This window comes from Maniola jurtina, chromosome 13, assembly GCF_905333055.1.
Source record: "Maniola jurtina chromosome 13, ilManJurt1.1, whole genome shotgun sequence".
NCBI lineage: Eukaryota > Metazoa > Arthropoda > Insecta > Lepidoptera > Nymphalidae > Maniola > Maniola jurtina.
In genome coordinates, this window is record NC_060041.1 from 1,297,616 (window position 1) to 1,322,259 (window position 24,644).

Consider the following 24,644-nt stretch of genomic DNA (forward strand, 5'->3'; position numbering starts at 1 on the left):
AGCAACAAACGCAGCTGAGTGAATTTCTCTACCGTCGCAAACAGGACAGGCCTTATGTCTAATTTATTTGTATACCTAAAGAACTGGGTTCGCGTTGTTTGTACAAACGGAAGTATAACAAGTGTTTTTTTTTTAATAAATTTTTTCCATCCCTGCTCAAGATAGCCATAAGTGTAGGTCACGTAGGTAAACAATTGAAATGGAAAGTTTTAATTAATTCGTACAACTCATGTTGATTTTTTTTAACTGCACCTGTAGGTATTCTGACGTAGTTAAAGCAGGTAGGTATAGTTCGCGAAAGGTTGACATGGCAATCATCGGGGTGTGTACGCCCCGCACGCGCCCCCGCGCTCTCCCGCATACCCCGATTGCCATCTCGACTTGTCGCGTACTATTGGTACGCACAAAGTCAAAGTCAAAATCATTTATTCAAAGTAGGTACTATTATACTCCTTTTGCACAGTTCTGACGCATTGCTGCAAAACATATTTTCAAATAAAGAATCTCAACTAAAAGATTATAAAATGCGCCGACCAGTAGGTATAAATATTATTCAAACGTCATTTAAAATTTAAAAACATGGAAGTGCCACGCGCTCCGAGAGAAAAATATTTTTTTATTCAATAAAACGCGGCGTTGCCAGCTCGCGCCATCCACCATTCCGTTCAAAAAGATTCTATTTGAAGGCCTATTCTACAATATTTTGTATTTAGGTATTTTCATTTAAGAGGGGTCTCTCCGTCACTCGCTCCATACAAACGTAGTTCCAATTTCGTTTGAATATTAAGCAACCAATGTCCATGAAATTTTGCAGACATATTCTAGAAACTAATATCTGTGCCTGTGGTGTTTTAAATTTTTCTAAAAATATTTAGTTTTAAAATTACAGGGGCTCAAAAATTTGTAATGTGAATTTTTAAGACCGCGTAACTTTGAAACCGAATATATTAACAGAAATCTGGAAAACCACAGGCCTAGATATTTGTTTCTAGAATATGTCTGCAAAATTTCATGGACTTTGGTTGCTTAATATTCAAATGAAATTGGAACTACGTTTGTATGGAGCGAGTGAGGGAGAGACCCCTCTTAAGACATTTTGTTAATGTGCGCACCCGTGCAAGACGCTAACTGTTGTTATTATTTATTAGAGACTCACAACCTATCTACTCTTTATTTAAAAGAAATAATATCAAAAAAAATATAAGTAAGTTGGGTACATTAAATTTCTGTAATAAATAGGTATGTCGGCAACACATTTCACGTTATGTCAGTTTCATTTAATTAATGATGTTAAATGAATTGTTGAATGAAAGCTGTAGTGATTCATAATAATTTATCATCAACATAATCATAACATTGCAGGTTTATCCTTAATTAGATTTATTTAATCTTTCTATTTGAGTACTGTACAATAGCTAAGATATAGCTAGATAAATACAAAAATAAAGGTTGGTTCACTTATTAAAGCTTAAAAATATGTCATTTAATGAGCCTAAGGTGAACTGTCTGTCACTCGCTCAATACAAACATAGATTGGCTCTCATTGGAAAATAATAAAATAAAATAAAATAAGTTATAACCAATGAAACTCTGATGTAATTTTGTAGACAAGTTTCAGAAACTAATAGGTAAATAATAAATATCTATGTCTGTAGTTTGTCAGACTTCCGTAAAAATAACTATTTAAACTGTGTAACTTTATATGAATATTTCTAACAGAATTCTGAAAAACCACAGGTACAGATATTAGTTCCTATAACTACAAAATTTCATCGAGTTTGATTGGTTAGTTGAATATTAATTCAAATCAGCCTAAGGTTTTTAGCACACTACGAATGAACTCCTCTCGAGTCTCAACATGATCTTATAAACATTATTCAGTTAAACAACAACATTTAATCATCAAAAACTTGTTTTGTTTGGCAACAAACACAGAGATCCGATGAACTTTCTTCTTTACTTAACGCCTATGCTGATCAAAGAAATGTCACTAACACCACTACTCAATATAATACGCGGAGGAGGGTTCAGGTTTACAACTGGCCTGGTTACTCGATCGTATATCCTTTATTACTCTCAGAACCTCGAAACGGAACTTCAGCTTTTGATCCATATCAAACTCTCGCACCGCTGGCAGCAAAGAGTCGAAGAAAGAACGGTCTTCGTCGAACGTCGCTGCCGATATTCCATCGGTGCTGATTTCGTCGTTGACTCGAGGCATGGCGATTGGGTTTTCGAATTCCGAATACTGCATGGAAGTCATCGCTGGATCTACAATCTCTATGGTTTGCCACTTTTTTGGCTTCTCGTCTTGCTCGTGTTGTTCCACCGCATGTGTGTTGACGATGTTTATTTTCTTCTTCTTGTTTGAAACTCTCCGTCGTTTGAGATTCTCGATGATGGACGGCTCGTCGCTCTCGCAGGAGTTGTCGTGTCTGGAGCGGTCGTCGTCGCTGGACTGGTCGTTGGACTGGTCGTCGGATCGGCTGGTGTCCTTGCCCTTGTACCGGGAGTCGAGGAATGAGAGCTGCTTCATGAACACGTAGCTGCCGGATTTGTTGACGCGCGTGCTCCGTATGTTGCGGACGTACGCGTCGCGTATGTTGCGCCATTTGTTGTACAATTTACGATCTGCAAGAAAAGGCGTTGCTTTTACTGTGATATTTATCAATGTTAGGATACAATAATGAATCTTGGATCCGTCTGAATTATTTAGTTTTTTAGTGTTCTCGTTGGAATTTCTTACAATATCTACATTATAGAGAAAACCTACATGTTTTGCATGTAGGTTTTCTTGAAGTGTCTAAATTATAGACCCAACTGTTTGACCCGTACTTTTTAGGGTCCCGTTGGTACCCTATTACTAAGACTCCGTCGTCCGTTCCTCTGTCCGTCTGTCCCTCTGTCATTGGGCTGTATCGTGAACTGTAATAAGTAGAGACGGTAGAGACCTGAAATTTTCACGGCAAGTGTATTTCTATGGCCACTATAACAACAAGTGCCTACTAAAAATTTCATAATTGCTTCCATAAAAATTTTAAAAGAGTTATTTCTTGTACCATGGTACGGGACCCTTCTCGTGCGAGTCCGACTCGCACTTGACCGATTTTAGATTTTACTTCATAGGTTAGGTACTTACGAACTTCGGCCTGTTCGAGGCTAGTGAGCGAGTCGAAGTCCTGTATGAAGATCCTGGCCACTGCGCACCAGGCCTTCTCCTTGACAGTGTTTCTGTACGGCTTGCCGTCCGCGTCCACGTCCCACAGTTGTTTGTGCTTCTTTATTTCGCCGATGAACTTCTCCGCGTCCAACGAATATGTCGACATTTTGATTTTCAAACTGTAAAATAAAAAAAGGACGATAGAACACAATTTTTTTGAATGCAAATAATCTTTTACAGGTGCTTTCGAATAGTCAAGACATGAATTAATTACTAGTTTGAAATATTTTTGCTGCCGTGGGAAACTAATAAGAAACTCAGCATTCAAATATTCAACTTGACATCAGCTTTCTCATTCTGAGAGGAGACGCATACTCTGTAGTGAACTGGCGATGGGTTGATTCTGATGATGAAGCACATAAATAGTTATCTACCTGATTGCTGTAGACCGCGATTTTTTAAAATGGTAATTGCAGTTTTGCGAAATACTAGAGGGAGTCAAATCCACTCTTTTTTAATCATTAATTCATTTAAGACAAGCTAATCTTCGCAGCAACGCTAGTAAATAGATACGCGCTATTTCAGCCTTTGCAGAACTGCACGGTGTTATTTCTGTGTAAATATTCCATAATCTGATCTGACTTAGCAACCTAGTGTTTACATGGAGCGATTGTTATTTGACCTCCGCAAGCGGTTAAGGATAAACGAGTAGGTAAATACCTACATAGTACAAGTTTTGAATAATTATTTCCACTAGCTATTAAGTAAGTTAAAGATTATTAAGTATTGATAATAATTATAATGTAAGATAATAAATAATAATCAGCCTACATTTGTTTTATTATTTGTGTTGAAATAAAATAGCTAGGTACGGGTTGAATAAGTAAATGAGAGAAAACAATCTAGCAGTTACCAATTCATTTAAAGAAAAAAAAATACTAAAAAATTACTATAACTAGGCAGGCCTAACCTAAACCAGAAATCAGAATAGTACTTAAAATAAATACTTAACTTGAAAAGTATTAACGAGATGAATATATGAGTAAGTAGGTATCATTTTTTGTCTTAAAATATGTTAGTAAGAGACCAAAGAGTATCTAACTAACTACCTACCTACTTATTGATTTAGATTGATTGCTACCGAGTACCAACCATCCGACCATATCGGATAGTCTACGTATATCAGTCTATGGTGTCTATGGTATGGAACTGTATGTAAACAAAAACGCGCGGTCGATATAGCGGCAGTCGGCACGCACCACGTTTCAATCACTACGAAATTCGAACTTTGAGTAGAATCACTTCGTACCTATAACCTCAAGATCCCAAAAACATATCCACGAGACCCTTTAAACACTTAAAAACTGTTTCAACACCTACGATCAACAATTTTTCAACTCGAAACAACTTTTACGTAGGTACGTCAAACTGAAGCAAAGAAACCGCGCGGAATGACGCCGCGCTGGGTGCGCCGTGCGATCGGACGCGTTCCGGCTTAGCGCCAAACGAATTTGATCGTTATTCCGTTGTGCTAGAAGCGACGGCCAGTGCCGCAGGCGGGTGCAGGGCGGAGCGGCAACGTCGCAAACCGCAATCGTGAGTCGTCGTACCGAACCGCGCTGGCGCCCGTCGTTCCGCTACAAAACTCCATTACTTATAACATTTTACATTTTATTACTTACCATTTTTTAATATTTCCAGAATTTTTTTATAAATTTTTAACGGGTATTTATATTATCATTTCTTTTAATTACTTATTTAAATTTTCAAGCTAAAAGACAGAATAAGCAGAACAATCTTTCTAAATGACTATGCTTTTGCTCACTGCACAGTTTAGACATATTTTATGCATCGATGTAAATGGATGGGCCCTTCGAAGATAAAAAACGCGCTCAAAAAGTCAAGAGAAATTGCAAAAGTCTCTTGACTTTGTCAATGACGATGACGTAAGATTCAAGCGTATTTTTGCGGACGGAATTGTATGGGAACGGCTAATCCCCAATATTACACTAATAGGCTAATATACATCGATGATTTTATGTATTTAATAGGTCTACTTAGGCATCAATGTTATTAATTATTGTGACATCGACGTGAAGTGTAATAGAAGTTAAGAAACTTGAGTTAAAATCCTGGATTCTGTTAACTATAGCCAATAGATATGTATGTAGGGATAAGTAATGTCCGTATAATTCCGAAATCTATGACCACGCGCCACGCGGTTGAGCCGGGCCCACAGGTCTCCCCTGTACGACTCATCTCATACCCCGGTTGCCATGTCGACCTGTCGCGAACTTAAGGTAGCTGTAGAATGTTGCCTTGTTGTTAAGGTTACCTACTTGCACATAGGTACTCACCTACCTAGCCTACCCATTTATTATTCAAATGTTATTTTTGTTACAGGTACACACGAGTAAGCCATATTAAATAGGACAGGTAAATTATTAATAGTTGAACACACCTACCTACCTACCTACTTGAATATAATATTTTTCCTGTTCTGTAGTACCTACCTACCTACTTAGTTACTTTACTTAGGTACGTAGGTATTAGGTAAGTAAAGTGGTAAATACCTGGGTACCTACCTAATTAAGTACATACTTATGTTAAGAGTTAAGACCTTAATTACATACCTATTTATCTATACCTATGTAGTTTCATTTTATGTGGATCTACGTAGGTAGTACCTACCTATATATTTTCAGGTATTTGTTTTTCTGTTATTCAATGGATAAAATTATAATCTACCTACGCTTCGAAAGATCTAATCTTATCTCGCAAAAACCCCATGTAATCTACCTATGCGTGATTTTGTACATACAAGAAGTGTAAATTAAAAATTTATAACACCCCCGACAAAGTATCTGAGTTTTCCAAAACATCATTTTCAAATAAATAATTATGTATCAAGGCAACGTCCATCTTGACAGCTTGACATATTTTGTCAATTGACATAATATTATGAACCTAACGGTTATGTAACCTTCTTTTCTGCAAGAAAACTAGAAAAGAGCTGATAACTCTTAAACGGCTGCACCATTTTTTTTGGATTATAGCTAAGAACACTCTCGATCAAGCCACCTTTCAAACAAAAAAAAGTAAATTAAAATCGGTTCATTCGTTTAGGCGCTACGATGCCACAGACAGATACACAGATACACAGATACACAGATACACAGATACACAGATACACAGACACACAGATACACAGATACACACGTCAAACTTATAACACCCCTCTTTTTGGGTCGGGGGTTAAAAACACTAATCATTTCCATTAATCACTACATGCATGATATAATTATTTTTATACTTATTCAAATTTCGCCACAGCTGGCATTGAAAATGTACGTTCAAAAATAGTCTGAAAACAACAGATAATAAAATCAGTTTTTAAAAGAATAATATTGTGAACGCGTTCTAAATTCCAATTTCAAAACAGTCTCGTCGCGTACGGTCGGGTGGGTGTCGTATACCCACGTAAACTTGTACAAAACGTGAAGCTCTTATTTGTATAGATATACGGTTTATATTTCAACTACAATAATGTATAGGCGCCTTGTGGGACTAGCGTGCGTCGAGGTATTGATGTAGGTGGGTAAGAGCGGCAACGTCGCACCGGCGTTGCCGCCCGGTACCGCTACGCGACGTTGCCGTTTCGACCCACTTCCAACCGGCAACATGGGAGCCGACGCGCGCTTTTTTTCACTTTGGTTAAATAAGAGTTTGTTTACGGCTTAATTTGCGGTCGATTTTAAGATTCCATGCTTCCTGCTCACAATGTGCTTCCTGCACACGATGTGCTTCCTGGGTAGGAGTTACTTAGTAGGAGCACAGGAGTCTACATGGAATAACTTAATTTTACCGATTTAACCTTTAAATCACTATCAACTCGCTTGTTAACTCCCATCCCAAGTCCAAAGTCATCTCCAGACGTCAATATGCGTTTAAGTAGTTATTATTACATAGTTACGGACTTTTAGGTAGGTACGCCCTCGCGATTGTTTTATTTAGGTACCCATCGCTTTATACACTTACCTATGGTAATAACCACCATGCGTAACCATCAAACCACTAATATCGTCAGAAATAGAGCGCAGTGTCGACTTTTGGGACGGTGTCGGACTTAGGAGCCTCCACCCTACACAGTTGCTCTAGCATTCTAGGTAGGTACCTTACCTACTCACCGCCAGCCATGCCGCCAGCACAATGCACATCCGGCCCATTGTCAGATCTGCATCTTCATGCTCTCTTGCGTAAACCCTGTACACGACACACCTATTGACATTGCAAACTGTACTTTATTTCTGGAGATATTAGATTCAAAATTACTTAAACTTTCCTGTTTTTTATGTACCTGCCGCTTACTATATTTTAGCTTGGTAAAATACACCTTATTTCATGAGATTTAAGATTCACATTCGATTGTAAGATCTATATTATTACACATGTTCATAAAATGTTTCAAAGTGAACTTTGAAGAGAATGAATTAAGGTTGCAACTAGCATATCATTAGTTGCCGCATGCATTATGCTATTTTTATTTGTATGCAAATTATGTAAGCATGTAAGCTATGCAGTATCCATGCATAGTGTTTTCGTTTGAAATGTGGAAGGTAGCTACCTACTATCACTAGTAGAGTTTCTGGGTGAAGAATGTTAGACGCTAGAGAGGAAATAAATCGGATAGGTTCCTTGGGTTCGTATCTTTACGACCACGTCGGATATCGAGTGATCCCTATCGAGTAGTCATTGGGGACGACCCAAGCTCTGAAAATCGATACTAAGTATATGATATCGTTATTTTATCTCAATGTTGTGTAGATATCTATTAATTTTAAAATTGGTGGCTAATGCAGTTTATCAGTTTACTGAGTCCTGAAAGTCTGCCCGTCCGTCCGTCCGTCCGTCCATCTGTCTGTCTGTATCTCGAGAACCGTAGGTAGATAGTAGTTACCTATCTATAATAATAGGTAGGTACAGAGTTGACACAGAAACAGGGTATAGCGGCAATAGACAAGAATTAAAGCCATAAAAAATAAACACAAATTACAACACACAGAGTCACAGATAACTGCTAGTGTTAAAATCCATATTGGGTAGATACCTACGCGCCTGATAGTCACCCCAAGTAGCCCCCAGGCCCCACGACGCTATTCAGGGAGCGAAAGTACGGAATTCCAGTCGTGCGTGATGCGAGCGGTATGAGATAGGTATGATACCTACAGTACCTGCACCTCCCTATACCTACTACATACCTACCTGGCAAGGACGGGTGTGGCGATCCGGCGACCCGGAAAACTGACGTGCCGCGAATAGTTGCTCGTATTAACGTTAGCAGAGTTCCGTATATCCGAGGGAAACCCATGGGGAACCCTAACTTTTACATAAAATATTCCCACGTCGACGAATTCAGAACCTCCTTTTTGGACGTCGCGTCGGTTACTAATTGATAGATCCATTGACGTATAGATCTAGGTTGGTGCTCAACGACCTTAGAAAAACACTAGACTAGACGACACTACATTTCGAACAAAAATCGTATTCTATGAAGTTGTTAAGTATCAGACTAGCGTTGCTTCCATGTCGTCACCTTTTTGAAATCAAATCACTACACTTAGAGATATGCATATCATCTGAAAAAAAAAACAACTGGACAAGTACGAGTCGGACTCGCGCACCGAAGGGTTCCGTAAACGTTACTCGGGCATTTTATTCGACATTTTGCGCGATAAGTAAATCACAAGCTATTATGCATAAAAATAAATAAAAATCTGTTTTATAGCGTACCTACAGGTAAAGCCCTTTCATATGATTACCCTCTTGGGTAAGTATAGTTATCTTACTTTGAAAATACTAATTATTTGCTCATGAACTCATTTTAATAATTTTTTTGTGACATAGCCACAAATTCTCGATTTTCGGATTTTTCCCTTTACTTGTGCTATAACAGCTACCTACCTGCCAAATTTCATGATTCTAGGTCAACGGGAAGTACCATACTTATAGGTTTTCTTGACAGCCACTACAGACAGACAACAAAGTGATCCTATAAGGGTTCCGTTTTTCCTTTTGAGGTACGGAACCCTATAAAGGTAAGCCACTAGTGCCTAGTGGTGAACTGATGTGTCATCAGTTGGTCACCAATGTCGGACACGGAATCAGTCGGTAGTCGGCACCATAAACCGCCCTGCCCCGGCCCACTGACGCCATTTGACCCGCGCTATGTTTCCAAACAGTCGAGCTGTTGTTACCACTTACATTTTAATTTATAACAAGAACAACCGTAGGCTATCTGGAAAGCAATTGAAGACTTTTAAAATAGATATGTATGATAGTCTACATGTTACCTACTTGATATACTCGCTCCATGCTCCATACAAACGTAGTTCGTCTCTCAATGGAATCCTAACCAATCATACTCAATGAAATTTTGTAGAAACGTTCCGGGAACGTGTGATCTATGCCTGTGGTTTTCCAGATTTCCGTTAAAATATTCAGTTTCCAAGTTACGCGGTCTTAAAAATTCACATACAAATCTTTGAGCCCCTAATTTTAAAACTACAAAGTTTTTGAAAAATCTAAAATACCACAACAGGCACAGATATTACTTTCTAGAATATGTCTGCAAAATTTCATGCACTTTGGTTGCTTAATATTCAAATGAAATCGGGGCTACGACTTGCTACGATTGGTAAGTGACGGAGAGAGCCCTGTTAAGTAGGTAGGTACCTACTTTATATTAGAAGCGTTCAGGTGACAAATTATAGGTGTAGAGTGGTGGTAGAGTTTGTTATAATATGGAGGATAGGTAGGTACTACCTATCTATAGGATAGAATTTCCCTCTTAGGAACTAGGCGTATGCTTGTGAATACATATCTATGCTTGTGAGACGTTGGCTACAAAGTTACTAAAAGGTTTCTAGGCGCAAAGGGTACATGTACAGTAGAGCCGTAAAAATCCCTACTCAAATACCTACAGCTACCTTACCTAGATAGGTACATCTATAATCCACAACTTGTGTAGACCTACTAAAGGTAAAAGGTTTACAAATAAGTACATTCAACATTGTAGGTATACATATGAGCGACTATAGGCACTAGGTCTATAAATCCTCTTTGAATGCGATGTGCTGAATCAGTGCGCGACGTTGCCGCTCTGTGCGCCGCTGCGGGCACAGCGCGGGTCGGATGCCGTGGCGCCACGTTGCCGCTCCGTGCGGGCGCCCGCGTTGCCGCTCCGTGCAACCCGTCCGCTCCGATATCATTCATACAATTAAAATTATTATTATTATATCTCTGGAATTATGCATAAGATTATAAAGATTACTTACTTGTGGATGTAGGTACCTAAAATGATAATTCTTCAGTTTTTTTTTTGTTTCCCTACTGTAGTAGGTATTTCCGTATCTGTTTCGTTAATCGTTATTGTTGTTTTTTATTTTTATCTTTTCGTTAATCTGTGGTTAATCTGTTCTACAAATTACCAAGATGAACTTGAAGATTGATGCATGCAGCCTGGGAGCTACCGTCCCATCACGCTGCTGTCGACGATCTCGAAAGTCTTCGAGAAGTTGCTGTTGCTGCACATCACGCCTCACATTCAGCCACGCGACGAACAGTTCGGTTTCCGTGCCGAACACTCCACCACGCTCCAAGTCTCGAGGGTACTGCACCATCTCGCTACCGCCATGAACAAGCGAGAGCGGTGCATTGCAGTATTCCTCGACATGGAGAAGGCGTTCGATCGCGTCTGGCACACCGGGCTCATCTACAAGCTGTCCACGTCTACTATTCCCCGTCGAGTAGTTAAGACTGTGGCCACCTTTTTGCGAGACAGACGTTTTCAAGTGGCGGTTGAAGACGCCCTGTCCACGGAGCGCCCCATCCGAGCCGGTGTGCCTCAGGGAAGCTGCCTGTCGCCCGTCTGCTATGGCAGATACACGGACGACATCCCAGTGGTCGGCGACGCCATGCTGGCGTTGTACGCCGACGACGCTGCATTCATAACAAAGTCGATCAATGGACCGCACGCGGCGATCAAAATGCAGCGTGCACTGGATGCACTTCCCGCTTGGCTGAATGACTGGAGGCTGAAGGTCAACGTGGCGAAGACTCAGGCGGTATCCTTCGGGCGGACTGCCCCGCCGCCACGGGTATCGCTCTTAGGAGAGACCATCGAGTGGACGCCCTCGGCCAAATACCTGGGAGTAACCATCGATAGGGGACTCAAGATGCGATCCCACGTGAAGAACGTGGTCACGCAGACGCGCGCCGCACGGGCTCTCTTGCGCCCAGTGCTGGCGTCCCACCTGCATCTCCGTACGAGGCTGTGCGTCTACAAGACGTACGTCCGCACGCGACTCACTTACGCGGCCCCAGCTTGGTACGCGTTACTAAGCGAAACGGACCGCAAGTCGCTGCGGGCGCAGCAGTCGCTAGCGCTCCGCACCATCGCCGGAGCTCCACGCTTCGTACGGAACGCGGTCATCTCCAGGGACCTGCGCATGGAGAGCCTCGACGACCACGTCCGCCGCCTGAGCACCTCGATGTTCGCGCGCGCTGATGGAGCGCAAGCCCAGCACCTGCGGGGCATCGCGCCATACCATCGGCGTCCGCCGGACAAGTTAGGTCTGCCACGTGACCTGACCACCTGAATAGTCACCACTGCTTCCCCGCCGCTGGCTGACGGGCGCTCGCCGGAACATCGCCGGCGGGCTCGACCTCGCCGAGCCGCGGGCGTTAGCCTCAAGGACATCCCACGCCGCCGCAGTAGCCGATCGCTCGCGAACATCCGCGGGCTCGATCGCACTGCCGTGCGGCCACTACCGGACATGACAATCCGGAATTGACACCCAGACCAGTGGTCCAACCCCGTGCCCCGCCCGCAGTCGCAGGCGGCGTAGCCACCACTGAAGAGGGCCATCGCCCTGACCAGTCACCCCGGGACCCGAAAGGGTCCGCGTGGACGACCTCGAGATGAGAAGATTGATGGAGCTTTGCATTTTCTTAGTGCCTACTTAATTACCTACCTTAGGCAGTTTTTCTTAGAATTTCCTATAAAAATCCTTTTTTTAAACTTTTATCCCTTTGGTAGGTACCTACTAGGACCTATACCTACCTAGTGTTGCAATTTGCAGCCGTAGACCGTGGATTTTATGATTCTTTGGCCTAAAAGCTGTATAACACATTATCTGTAAGATCGTAAGGTCACATGATTAGATAAGGTGGCCGCCGCGTCGCTTTTGTATTAGATGCGATTAAATCCCAGATCTGATATCGGAGAATCAAAAGTGCGACTCCTGTCAAAGCTTAGCACTAGCCACTGCACCATAGGGGTCCCCTTCGCCGCGGTCCTCTGCAACTAACTCGGTAAAAGCCAATAGGCGCTCTCCCGGTCCGATATCCGGGTGTCCACTCACCGGGCAATAAAACGCCTTGATTGGCCAATTTCCTCTGCGCTGCTGCCGGCCGTGCCGCATTGTAAGAGGCTGTTTTATAAAGTTTTTTAGATTTTTACTAGCGATGCGCGATGGCGAGATGTTTTTATCGATTAAGTACCTATTCGTTTGTTCAAAGTTCAAACATCTCGATGGTTTTCGAAAATCCATCGAGATTGAGATGGTCGTCGAAGCCATCGACTTAGCCTCGACTCGATAGACTTTATGCAATCCATAATTCAATAATTACTAGGTACTAAATAGGTAGAGCCTACCTACCTACTTACTATACATAGGACTATCACTATGTGCACTTACCATATTTGCAATGTAATGACAAACTTGTGCATTGAGAGATATTATTGTTCTGCCTTGTGTTCTGCTTGTTTTTCACAATTCTTACGAGTTAATAACATTTTTAATTGTATTTTTTTAATAAAAACAACCGCTTAGATAAAGCAACAATTTTTGTAGATAGTGGTGTAAGTTTGATACATTTAATATGCTCACTCCAAAGTTCAGTCGCATATTTGTGTGGTGTATCAGCGAATCTAATGAATAATGTATGGAGGCGCCGCCATGTTGAAAAAGTAACATCAGCACTTTTCTCGGAACTACAATAGAGCGGCTCCATTGTCATACGTTGACTGGAGTACAGTGTTGCCAGTCGACACTAATAGAATTACGCAATATTCTAGATTTAGAATTAGTCTAGGTCCAATCTAAGTTGTTATAGCGATGCCCGTGACTTCGTCCACGCATACCTATTTAGATTTTTTAAAAAACCCAGTGGGAAGTCTTTGATTTTCCGGGATAAAAGTAGCTTATGTCACTCTTCAGGTTTTTAAGTATGTATGTAAAAAAAATTGCAAAAAACCACGTCGATCCGTTGCATTGAAGGAAAAACTAACAAACTAACACACTTTGTTCTCGTGAAATTCATGTTAAAACATAAAATCTAAGTTCTGGTGAACCGATTTTGCTTAAATTACACGCAATATTCTTAATCCACGCGGACAAAGTCGCGAGCATGACCTAGTGTTAAAATAAATGCTTGTAAAACCTGAAAATAAGGGATATCACCTTGTAAAGAAGTGGCAACACTTATTGTTGAGTTCTAGAAGTTTCCATTTAGCATTTGTAAGGAGATCGGCCTTGGATCTTTCTAAAGGCTTTTTGTCAATACAGGTTTGACTGGGGATTATGCATATTTTTATTGTTATTAAGTATCACAATTTATTGCCTACTCTACATGAAAAAGGGGATATTTAACACAGTTTAGCTTATTTAGGAAAAAAACCTGTTTAATACTGAAATAGGTACTTACTACCTAAAAAAAGCTACCTAGGTAATAGGTATGTAGGTATCTACCTATTTAATAGAAAATTTTCTATTGCATTACCTATTCAGAAATCAGAATACCTACTTACGACGGAGAGAAACAGTGTATAATAAACACTATATCGATCGTATAGTTAGTAAATTGATAGCTATTCACCCATTTATAAATGCGGAAATGAATAATAAATGATAAATGAAATGAATGAATTTCTAAAACGCGCGTCGTTGCTTGTAGGGACTGGAAGAATTCGGCTAAAGGGCTACCTAACTACTTGGTAAAATTATTATATTTTATCTGAACAAGATGGTGCCCGCGACTTCATACGCGTGGATTGAGGTTTTTTATAAATGCCGTGGGAACTCTGCTCTTTCAGGTATAAAGAACATTTGTCCGAAATGAAGTAGGTAGGAAGGTTAGGAACTACAAGATTACATGTACAAGGTACTTACAGATTGTTCTAAGCAATAAGGCCGCCTTTGCACACAACTGTTTTTTCTGTTTTCTTCTTTCTGTGTTGTTTTCCTTTAAGTACACGTGTTTTTGTGTGCAATAAAGACTTCTCTATCTATTTATTTACAATTTTTTAAATGAAGTAGGTAACTACAGTGGCAACCCTAGCCTCAGTGAAGGGTCTAGGTCTAAAGTCTAAACTTTACTGTGGACTGTGGAGGCGTCTGTAAAGAGGCGCAACGAATCGCTAATGCCTCCATTCAGCCGATGCAGTCTGCCATTGTAGTAAATTGCAGGGAAACTGAGCATTACTGGCTGCAAAGCCGCGCGAAGTGCCCGCCCGCGCTTTATACACGCTACAGCACTTGCAAATTGAAGACTTCCCGAATGCTGGCCGCGATTTTCGTAATTTCCTTAAAAAATAAAATACAAGACGTTTTTAGGGTTCAGTATCCAAAGAACACTTACGGGACCCTATTACTAAGCCACTGCTGTCAATTGTGAGTGTTATTTTTTGTACGATGGTAGTTGGTACGGAACCACTTCGTGTGCGAGTCCAACTCGCACATAGCTGATTTTTTTATCTTGCTCTATGGCTCTGGGTTTTGGCCATGTCCTAGGCAACAATTTCATTTCAAACTAGAAGAATGTCGTTCGTGTGGATTTCAGTTTGTATAAATCCATGGGAATTCTGATTTTCTAACAGGCAGAGAGAGAACGAAGTAGCCTCATTAGAGTTCCTTTTCCAACTAAACTATCATATTGCGAAAATAAAGTAAACACGATATTTTGCTGCAAAATGCGCACAAAGTAACGCTGAGTGTCGTGGGTTGGCTTCGTGAAAGTCGATACGTCCGGCGACCAGCAGGGCTCCGGGCTGCGCGGGACACTCACCCGAGCCGAGCGGGTCCCGCCCACACTACACAAAACAATCTGCGCCAACACTTACCAGTTGTAAAGACCTACTTGTAAGGATATCATTGGACCTTAGAATAAGTATAGGAATTCACAAAGGAACATGAGCTACGCGACCGCGACACACACAATCGTGTGGTACAGTCGTTAGTTGCCGTCGCGTGTCGCATTCGTACACCGGCAAGTCTGAACTACTCGATGAGACGCGCAAGCGCAGCACGCGACACTTCAGAGGCGACATACACATTACCTACTTAATAAAGAAATGTATGGAAAGCATGAGGTGAGTGACCGTCACGCGCAGTACATCGCGTACAATGGCGCGACCGTCAAGGTCGCGTATCGCAAAGATCTAGACTTTGAGCTACGCGACCGTGACGTGCCATGCAAGTATAACGCGATCGACTGATACATATTAGTCTATTGCCAATAATAGGGATGATGACTACTACTCAAATCAGTGACTTTTTATCAAACGTCAAAACGCTCGCTTAGTAAGGGAGCTTGTGTAAAATTGTATTGCTTGTATAAATCATAGACATTTTACATAATTGGACGTACTTTTTTAGTTAAATCTATAATTTAAAATAGTTAGCAAACTTAAAACTAACATCGGACGTAGATTTTACGAATTTTGGAAGTCTCTCTAATTAATGACTCCTAATAAATAATATTTTATTTTAGACATAAGCATCATCCCAATTGAATATGTACTTGAAAAGAGCAACCGCCGAGTTTCTTGCTGGTTCTTTTCGGTAGGAACGGCATTCAGAACCAGTGGTAGATTGTTTTGACGATTCAAAAAGCACTTGTAAAAGTTTAATTGAATAAAATATTTTGAATTTAAAATTTAAATTTGTAGCGCGTCGTGATAGCTCACCGCAAATGCTCTCCACACATTTCTACAAGATACAAAGAGTGCACGATATTGTCGCCTCCCAATTGTCGCATGTCGCGGTCGCGCGTCGCTGTCTCGGAGTTCAAAGTCTACCTTTAGGAAAAAAATAGATCTTTCTTGGAGAGTGGTACAGACTTATGTTATTATTTTCTTGATATGGATATTGAATTGAAGAAAGGCAGGTAGGTAAGTAGGTAGTATCTAGTATAAGTAAATAATTAATATTTAAACAGCCATGACGCACTACCAGTTCGACTTTGGAATCTATAATTAATTTTTACAACGTAGTTTTACGAATTCAGACACTTGTGAATGACTCAAGCGACATATCCGTTAAACATTCTCGGAAATATTCGAAAGCTCTTCGCGATGTGTCGAGTTTAATGTTTTATTTAGAAATGCTATAAGTTTCTCAATCAAATGGATATACCTACCTAAGTAGATAGGTAAGTATATGAGTGTATTAAGAATTAAAATAGGATTATCATACCTACCGCCTTGGACGAATAAATACTCCTACCGCATGGATAGAAGTAATCTAGGTATAATTACTTATAAGTCTATGTCATGTACTTAGGGCATAGATATGTGCCTTAATATACTTACTTTATACCTAAAAAGACTTGCCCTGACTGACTGATTAAGTATTTACGCACAGCCTAAACCGCTGAAATTTTGACGGTGGGTTTCTCCAACGTAAGCGCCAAACGAGGCTTAAAATTAATAGAGGATGAAAGTTTAGCCCCGTTGAGTGAAACTCGCTGAGCTGCTTGTTGCTTTGGTTCTCTTACGGATCTCCTCTTTGCAGATTTTATCAAATAAATAGATAAACCACATCTACCTGCAATTACCTACCTGTCTATTTTTACTCATTGTGTAGGTAGGTACCTACCTATCGCGTTTTGCATCTACAATCTAATTATAGGCATACCTAGTACCTACCTACCTAAGTAATATGCGTAAATGTGGTGAGGCGCATCGTATTAGCACAGTACAAACAGAACAGTAGTTTAACTTCATACAAAGTGGCCGCCGCCGGTTTGAATGTATGCGTGAGCAGCGGGCGCCGTGTACGCACGGAAGTTTCACGCACACATTCGCATAGTCTCAAGCGGCTCAAGCGGCCGGCAGTACGGGCCGCGCCGCCATGCTAATCGCGCGCAATTGCGTTGCACGCTCGCTCTTTTTTGTTTTGTTAGTAACAATTATGACTTCAAAAAAAGCCAAAATTTATTGTGGTGTCTTCGGGTGTCTCAATAACGACTCCAACAAACCGGACTTATCATTCTTCAATATACCTACTGAACAAGACACGTAAGTACCTAAAAATTTTTGTAATAAAATTATGTGTCGGTAGGTACCTATGTGTGCTAGCCCAGGATCCGTGTCTGGATGTACTAGGTACCTATTAATATATTTAATATTTTATATTTAGATAGAATAAAATTAGAATAATATCAATTTTTACAGAAAAAATTTTTACTTACTTATTTAAGTTATGGAGTAGGGGAGACCGGGGTTAGTTGACCAAGTTTTCATTTGAATAAGCCTAACTTTTTAATTTTTCACCTAAATCGGCCAAGTACGAGTGGGACTCGCGCACCGAGGGTTCCGTACATATGTAAATACTTATACTTCAGGGGTGTTATGTGAGATGTTTTGTACGTAATACGTATGTAATTCGCCCTACTACTTAGACTACGCTGTCCGTCTGTCTGTCTGTCTGTCACCAAGCAGTATCTCATGAACCATGATAGTTAGACAGTTGAAATTTTCACAAGTGATGTTTTTCTGTTGGGTTTACTCTTTGTGTAAGCTCTAACCCCCTGATTATTAAACGTAGATTAGAGTGTCATTTCATTCCGTCTAGTCTACGTTTATTAATAAGGGGGCATAGTAATAGGTTAGATTTTCTAAAATACGTGTTTTATAACTTAATATTTCTTTTATTTGGCTTATTCATTTAATTGTTTCAGGCGCTTACAATGGCTACGATCAATCGATCGCGAAGATTTGTCCGATAAGCCAACACATCGCATACTCGTGTGTGAAGTATTCAAAGCTGGAGATAGAATTTTTAAAATTTGTCTTTTCTTTTTAAAACGTCTTTTATTTACACCCCATTTATGAATTGGTAAAACATTTCATTATTATTATTACGAAATTAAAAACATAGTGCTGTCATACATAATACGCAAATAATATTTAATTAAAAATAAAAGTGACAACCCTAGGCGTCAACGCAGGAGTAGGTAATTAACTCGTCGATCGGCGTTAGTTAGCCTACTATTCTGTTTGTACTGTGGTATTAGCATAGCAGCACGTTAAAATATGTATTGTTTTTATTTTGAGAGAGTATGGCGTAACCGCCGCAGACCAGTTCACTTGCAAATGGCGTTGCACGGAGCGGCAACGTCGCGTCCACCCGCTCACACTACGTTCCTGTCAATACATTTTGTACATAACTCTTATGGCGTTGCAATAGAAGTTGTTTTAAAATGACAGTTGAGAGTTGTCTACCGTTAGTGAAGAGCGGCAACATCGCAGGCGTAATTTTATCAACGGCTCGTCGGAGATATCTGTTATCAAAACAAAAAGAAATGCGACTTTCGAGCATAGACTCGGAAAAGATAGACGGAGATCTCGCAGACGAACATTTTATTAAATATGTAGTTACCTAATACTTGCCTAGAATGTTAGTCTTTCATATTCTGGTTTCGCCAAATACCTTAGATTTAGAAACTTTTAGAAACATTTAGAAACTTACAAAGTCGTAATAAAAAGATATAAGTAATCTGACTTCGACATCGACGTGGCTCTAATGCTCGTCTGTGCGTATCAAAATCAAAAACAAGAAAAAGGCGGTCCGGCGCGATGTTTCGTACAATTTCGGTCATGTTCAACATTTTTGCCGTTGAAGACTACTCGTAGATCCCGAAAGAAAAGATGTTCTAAATTCAAACGCACCCTACCCAAATGTAAAGGATGCGTACACACTATCAACCTTTTATAACTTTATAATTTTAGAGACAATGTCCTAGTTTACCAAAATTCAGCAATTAACTAGTTTTTTTTTGATTTTATTACGTTGTTGGGTTTCCGTGTCTCAAAGAAAAAAGGAATAGGATAATAATTAGTTGTCTGTCTATCTGTCTGTCGTGTTTGTCAAGAAAAGGGAATCATAACCTAGAACTCTAGGGACAGAATATGTAGAGGGTACCAACTTTCCCATTGTCCTAGAATCATGAAAGGCATAGATCTTATAGCGCAAGGAGAAAATCCAAAGTCGTGAATTTGTGGTTACTTACATCGCAAAAAAATTTACTTAATGTGTTCACGAAAAAATAATTTAAGTATGACTTCTAAGTTAATTAAAATCACATGAAATATAATTTTGTAGTGTTGCACATAAAGGTGTTAAAATACTTGTGGTTGATGACTGCTTTTTTAACCCCCGACCCAAAAAGAGGGGTGTTATAAGTTTGACGTGTGTATCTGTGTGTCTGTGTGTCTGTGTATCTGTGTATCTGTGTATCTGTGTATCTGTGTATCTGTCTGTGGCATCGTAGCGCCTAAACGAATGAACCGATTTTAATTTACTTTTTTTTGTTTGAAAGGTGGCTTGATCGAGAGTGTTCTTAGCTATAATCCAAAAAAATTGGTTCAGCCGTCTAAGAGTTATCAGCTATTTTCTAGTTTTCTTGTAGAAAAGAAGGTTAGATAACCCTTAGGTTCATAATATTCAAGTGTCAATTGACAAATGTCAAGCTGTCAAGATGGACGTTGCCTAGATATTCATAATTATTTATTTGAAAATGATTTGTCGGGGGTGTTGAAAATTTTTAATTTACACTTGTTTTCTAAATCATTCAGTGGCGCAACAGCGTCATGGTCGTATTTTTTTTATCGTTCCTAGGATCTAGCCACATATCATCTAGCAACGCTGTTCTAAATCTAGGTTTCAAGTGAATAGTTGTGCAAGTCTGTAGGTGTTCCAGTCACCCAGTGGGCTGTAAACGCTCTAGTTATTTAAATCCATTACCAACGATTATTTATTTATCATTGCATAACCGAGTCACGACGCGGTCAACCCGACGACCTTCGCACACTGAACAAATCTAATTGTAGCCAGCGATATAAATGTTTCATTGTTTGTAGGTGATAGCCTAGTGGTTAGGTCTATTCCAGAGGCCGCGGGTTCGATACCGGCCTCAACTTTCTGAAATTATTTGCGTTTTAATTTTTAAGCAATTATTAAAATATTGGATAGAATCAGGCGTTACTTTGCGGAAGTTCATGTTTAGCAAGAAACAGTTAAAAATTATTTTGCTATAATCCGCCAACAGAAAAAATCTGTATGGTCAAACATGCAGTTACAAGCTAAGCACCGCTTACCTCCCCAACCAAGCAATAAAGCCAAGTTCCCAAGCAAGCACTGCCACATCCACTCACATGCACCACCACACAAGACTTTTCCACTACTCTCGACGCACGTTTCGCCCCGACACCGGAGCATCCTCAGGAGATTTCAGGAGAGGATGTGAGTGGTGGTGGCAGTGCTTGCTTGGGAACTTGGCTTTATTGCTTGGTTGGGGAGGTAAGCGGTGCTTAGCTTGTAACTGCATGTTTGACCATACAGATTTTTTCTGTTGGCGGATTATAGCAAAATAATTTTTAACTGTTTCTTGCTAATTATTAAAATATCACTTGCTTAAACGGTGAAGGAAAATATCGCGAGGTGACCTGCATGCCTGGAACATCTCCATAGTGTTCGCAAAGGTACCTATGTGAAGTCTACCGGTCTCCACTTAGCCAGCATGGTGGACTAGGGCTTAAACCTTTTCATTCTAAGCCAAGGAGACCTACCTGTGCTCAGTAGTGGGCCGGCGATGGGTTGATCATGATGATGATGATGATGATGAATGCGTATTGCCTACTATCCATTTAGTTATGTATCACTTGCTGATATTTGCGACTTCAATTTGTTTTAAAAGCCCTTGGGTACCTACTCTTTGATTTTTCGGGATAAAAAGTAGCCTACATCTAGTAGGTCGTTAACTATATCCACGCTGATCCGTTGCGGCGTGATTGAAAGACAAACCAACTAACTAACGAACCAGCAAACAAACACGGTTTCAGTAGTGATTCAGTTATCTATAAGTAATTAATAATTATTTTCATATTATAGCCGACTAGCCGATTCCCGCGACTTCGCCCGCGTGGATTTAGGTTTTTTGAAATCCCGTGGGAACTCTTTGATTTCCCGGGATAAAAAGTAGCCTATGTGCTAATCCAGGATATTATCTATCTCCATTCTAAATTTCAGCCAAATCCGTCCAGTAGTTTTTGCGTGAAGGAGTAACAAACATACACACACACACACACACACACACACACATACAAACTTTCGCCTTTATAATATTAGTATGATTCACAAATAAAAATTACGAATACCCACATTACGTCATTACCATAGGGGGGGATATCGTATTATTTACCCGCGGTGTCGAAAAATACCTACTTCGTCTCGATTATGACTCGTGTGGCTTTTAATCAAAATACCTATATCGAATTTTCGCTTCCCTCCCTCAGATATCCCCTGCCTCAGAGGGATAAATGGTGAAGTTGGCCCTCCTCCCCCCGTGCGGCGGCGGGCGGTGTGTGGAGGCAACCTCGGCCTAGGGGACCTTGAGCCCGGATGAGCGAATCAGCTGTTCCCATTGTCGACTTTTCTAGAAATCTCTGAAGATAAGCAACTTTGTTGCCTGGGAGACGTTGATGAAAACAGAAGATTGCGTTTGCATAAGTCCCATCTTCTATCTTCGTTGTATCTATCCTTTTTCCTTTACTGCCAAGGATCACTTGTATGATCTTTGATGATCACGACTCGATCACCGACTAAACCGTTTCTTAGGGATCCGTACTTCAAAAGAAAAAAGAAATCCTTCACTTCGTTGTCAGTCAGTCTATCTGTCTGTTCGTATGTTAAATGTGCATGATGTCATGCACACATGATTGTATTTGAATATACCTACCAACTTACCAAGTATCTAACACAAAGGTCGGTTAACAATGAGATAAATTGAGCTTCAAATTCGACGTGTTTACCATCCGCTCACAGGTTTGCTGTTTGCTTCGAAAATAAAACACGCTTCGAAATACAACCCGTTTTGGCAGCAATTCAGAGCTCCGTGTATGTACATTGTACATACCTATTTATATGACGTACGTTTTAAATAACATAGTAAAAGATTAAATATATACTTTGATAAGAGAGGTATGTAAGAGATAGTAAAACTATAGTGTGAAAAAATTAGGGTTGCCTCCTCGTGTCCCCGCGGACTGACCCAATAGTGATGTGCCGAGTCGGCAATTTTTGATATTCGAATTTTGTGGTAAATAATCGTTAAAAAAGATTGGAGTCAGTATTCCAGTCGGAGGATTAGACTGGTCAAGAGGAGACTAGAAAGAATTATCGCGTCGCTCGGCTGCCGAGTACCTACCATCCTTGCCATCCCGGTGTGAATTGAGTCTAAAGCGGAATTAACATTACGACATTAGTGTCACGAAATTAGTTTCACGACATTGCATGCATTACGAAATTAGACCTTTACACATGCAATTGATAATGAAATTAGGTCGTAATGTAAATTCCGCTTAAGTGTTGCATAGAAAGCTTTTTTTTAAGGTTCGTATAATAACCGTAGGCTGTACTGTATGAACTATGGACGTACAGTCCAAAAGTTCTTTATTCTTGAAGGATGAATCCTTGTCGCCTAGTAACTGCCCGGTCGTAGCAAATTAATTAAGATTTGGGCAGCGATATAATATAAGGACCGCCGACCTCCAGACCGGGGAGCGGTGGGACGGTCAAATTATTATCTTCCTCTATGAGAAGATCATGGATGTGACATCTCTTTCTACCCGACTACGGTAAAGTCAAAAGGAAGGGTTATGAGTTTAGCAGTCTATGTATGTTTGTACTTATGTATGTTCCACCGTAGGTAGTGGAAAAAACGGAACCCTTATAGGATCACTTTGTTGTCTGTCTGTCTGTCCGTCTATCAAGAAACCTATAGGGTACTTCCGAACTACAGGAATAAATCTGAAAACCGCGAATTTGTGGTTTCATCATTTAAAAAAAAAATTAAAATGTGTTTCAATTTTCAAAGTAAGATAACTATACCTACCAAGTGGGGTATCATATGAAAGGGCTTTACCTGTACATTCTAAAACAGATTTTTATTTATTTTTATGCGCAACAGTTTTTGATTTATCGTGCAAAATGTTGGAAAAAATACCCGAGTACGGAACCCTCGGTGCGCGTGTGACTCGCACTTGGCCGGTTTTTAAAATTGTGTGATGAAAAACACTGTGCGAACTTTCACTATCATCTTAGAGTCAGGGTGATAATCTCGTGATCGATAGATTGTTCTTTGGAAGGCCTCATGATTTAGATCTAGTCTAGACTCTAAGACACACAGTGTTGATCATGGCTAGAAGAAAATATATCACCTTACCTACTGTAATTAAATTGTAATTTTCTGAAAATATAAAGTTTGTTCTTTTCATAAAAAAGTGCTCAGCTGGTTTTATAGAATAAAATAAATTTTTATTCAAATGAAACTTTTAAAAGTGCTTTCAACGTCGTGTCAGAATAATTTACCGCTGCACTGGTTTGGAATCCCGTTCCTACCGAGAGGATCCGAGATTTTTTATATGTACATTTAAAAAAAAGAGAAAATTTTGCAATCTCTGCAATTAATTACTCAAAATTATTTTTTGTTTTTTTCCAGGTACTACTACATCGTCAACTGCAGATCAGATTATATTGAGACAAAAGAAGTTGAAGGATGGGGTACAGCGATAAGTAACTAACTTTTTAATTCATTTTTCATTCTCAATAAAGCCCATTTTCTCAGGTTCTAACTAATACTATGATTTTTCAGTTCTTACCATGCCTTGTAATTTTATTAAGTGTCACTCTAGTGAAAGTTACCACTTCGGATTTTGTTTGAAATGTTGCTAAATAGTGAACTTCGTACCGTAACTTGTAAGCTACTTCATGATTTTTACTTCAAGTACCTTGTACAACGTCACTAAACGTTAGCAAAACAGCTGTTTTCTGTTTCGTTTGAAGAGTTTACTAATATCTTCATCTGTAGTGATAGCGATATTTTGAGAATCCACACATCACAGCCGGTATCTCGTCGGATCATCCGTTCGATGTAACAGCTGTAAGTTGAGTTGGCACGTCGTGTTCACCGGACGTCTCCGACGCGACTGCCGGCGGCTCCATTCAACAGGCCGCAAGGATGTGGGCGGGGCGTGCGGGACGCGGCATCATTGGGCGAGCGCGCGGCGTGCAGCGATGGCCGCCGCTCACTCGGCCAATGAGCGGTGCGCGGACCGAACGCGCGTCCGTCCGGCGACCGGCGC

General features: G+C 40.4%; 2 protein-coding genes across 6 annotated transcripts in view; one reads left to right on the forward strand and one right to left on the reverse strand.

The window, feature by feature from the left end:
• The window catches only part of LOC123870665 (protein split ends-like), a 169,279-nt gene that overhangs the window by 38,584 nt on the left and 106,051 nt on the right, over positions 1-24,644 (forward strand). The window contains exon 1 of one of the 2 annotated variants that reach the window (XM_045914020.1): positions 23,991-24,075. The exons of the other annotated variant lie outside the window; for it this stretch is intronic. Within the exon in view, the coding sequence (XP_045769976.1) occupies positions 24,059-24,075 (17 nt within the window). The 5' untranslated portion in view covers positions 23,991-24,058. Of the gene's footprint in view, positions 1-23,990; positions 24,076-24,644 lie in introns of those variants that run through there. 2 annotated transcript variants of the gene reach the window in all.
• LOC123870684 lies at positions 1,666-24,493 on the reverse strand. Of its 4 annotated transcripts, XM_045914053.1 has the most exons (4): positions 24,365-24,493; positions 23,852-23,856; positions 3,140-3,339; positions 1,752-2,631 (listed from the first exon to the last, which is right to left on the reverse strand). In XM_045914053.1, exons 1-4 carry the CDS (start codon positions 24,422-24,424, stop codon positions 2,000-2,002), a joined length of 897 nt encoding a protein of 298 aa, XP_045770009.1. In that variant the 5' UTR covers positions 24,425-24,493; the 3' UTR covers positions 1,752-1,999. The 4 variants fall into 4 exon arrangements, with proteins under 4 accessions (XP_045770012.1, XP_045770010.1, XP_045770011.1 ...); XM_045914056.1 differs by lacking the exons at positions 23,852-23,856; positions 24,365-24,493 and adding an exon at positions 4,583-4,663 and having other exon boundaries at positions 1,666-2,631; XM_045914054.1 differs by lacking the exons at positions 23,852-23,856; positions 24,365-24,493 and adding an exon at positions 4,274-4,629 and having other exon boundaries at positions 1,666-2,631.

What these genes read in the sequence shown, in the direction of transcription:
- LOC123870684 (XM_045914053.1), bottom strand. Translation starts at nt 24,424, where the DNA reads ATGATCCGACGAGATACCGGCTGTGATGTGTGGATTCTCAAAATATCG. An exon ending in CCTCGAACAGGCCGAAGTTC is followed by an intron (nt 2,632 to 3,139) that starts GTAAGTACCTAA and finishes CTTTTCTTGCAG; the next exon opens with ATCGTAAATTGTACAACAAA.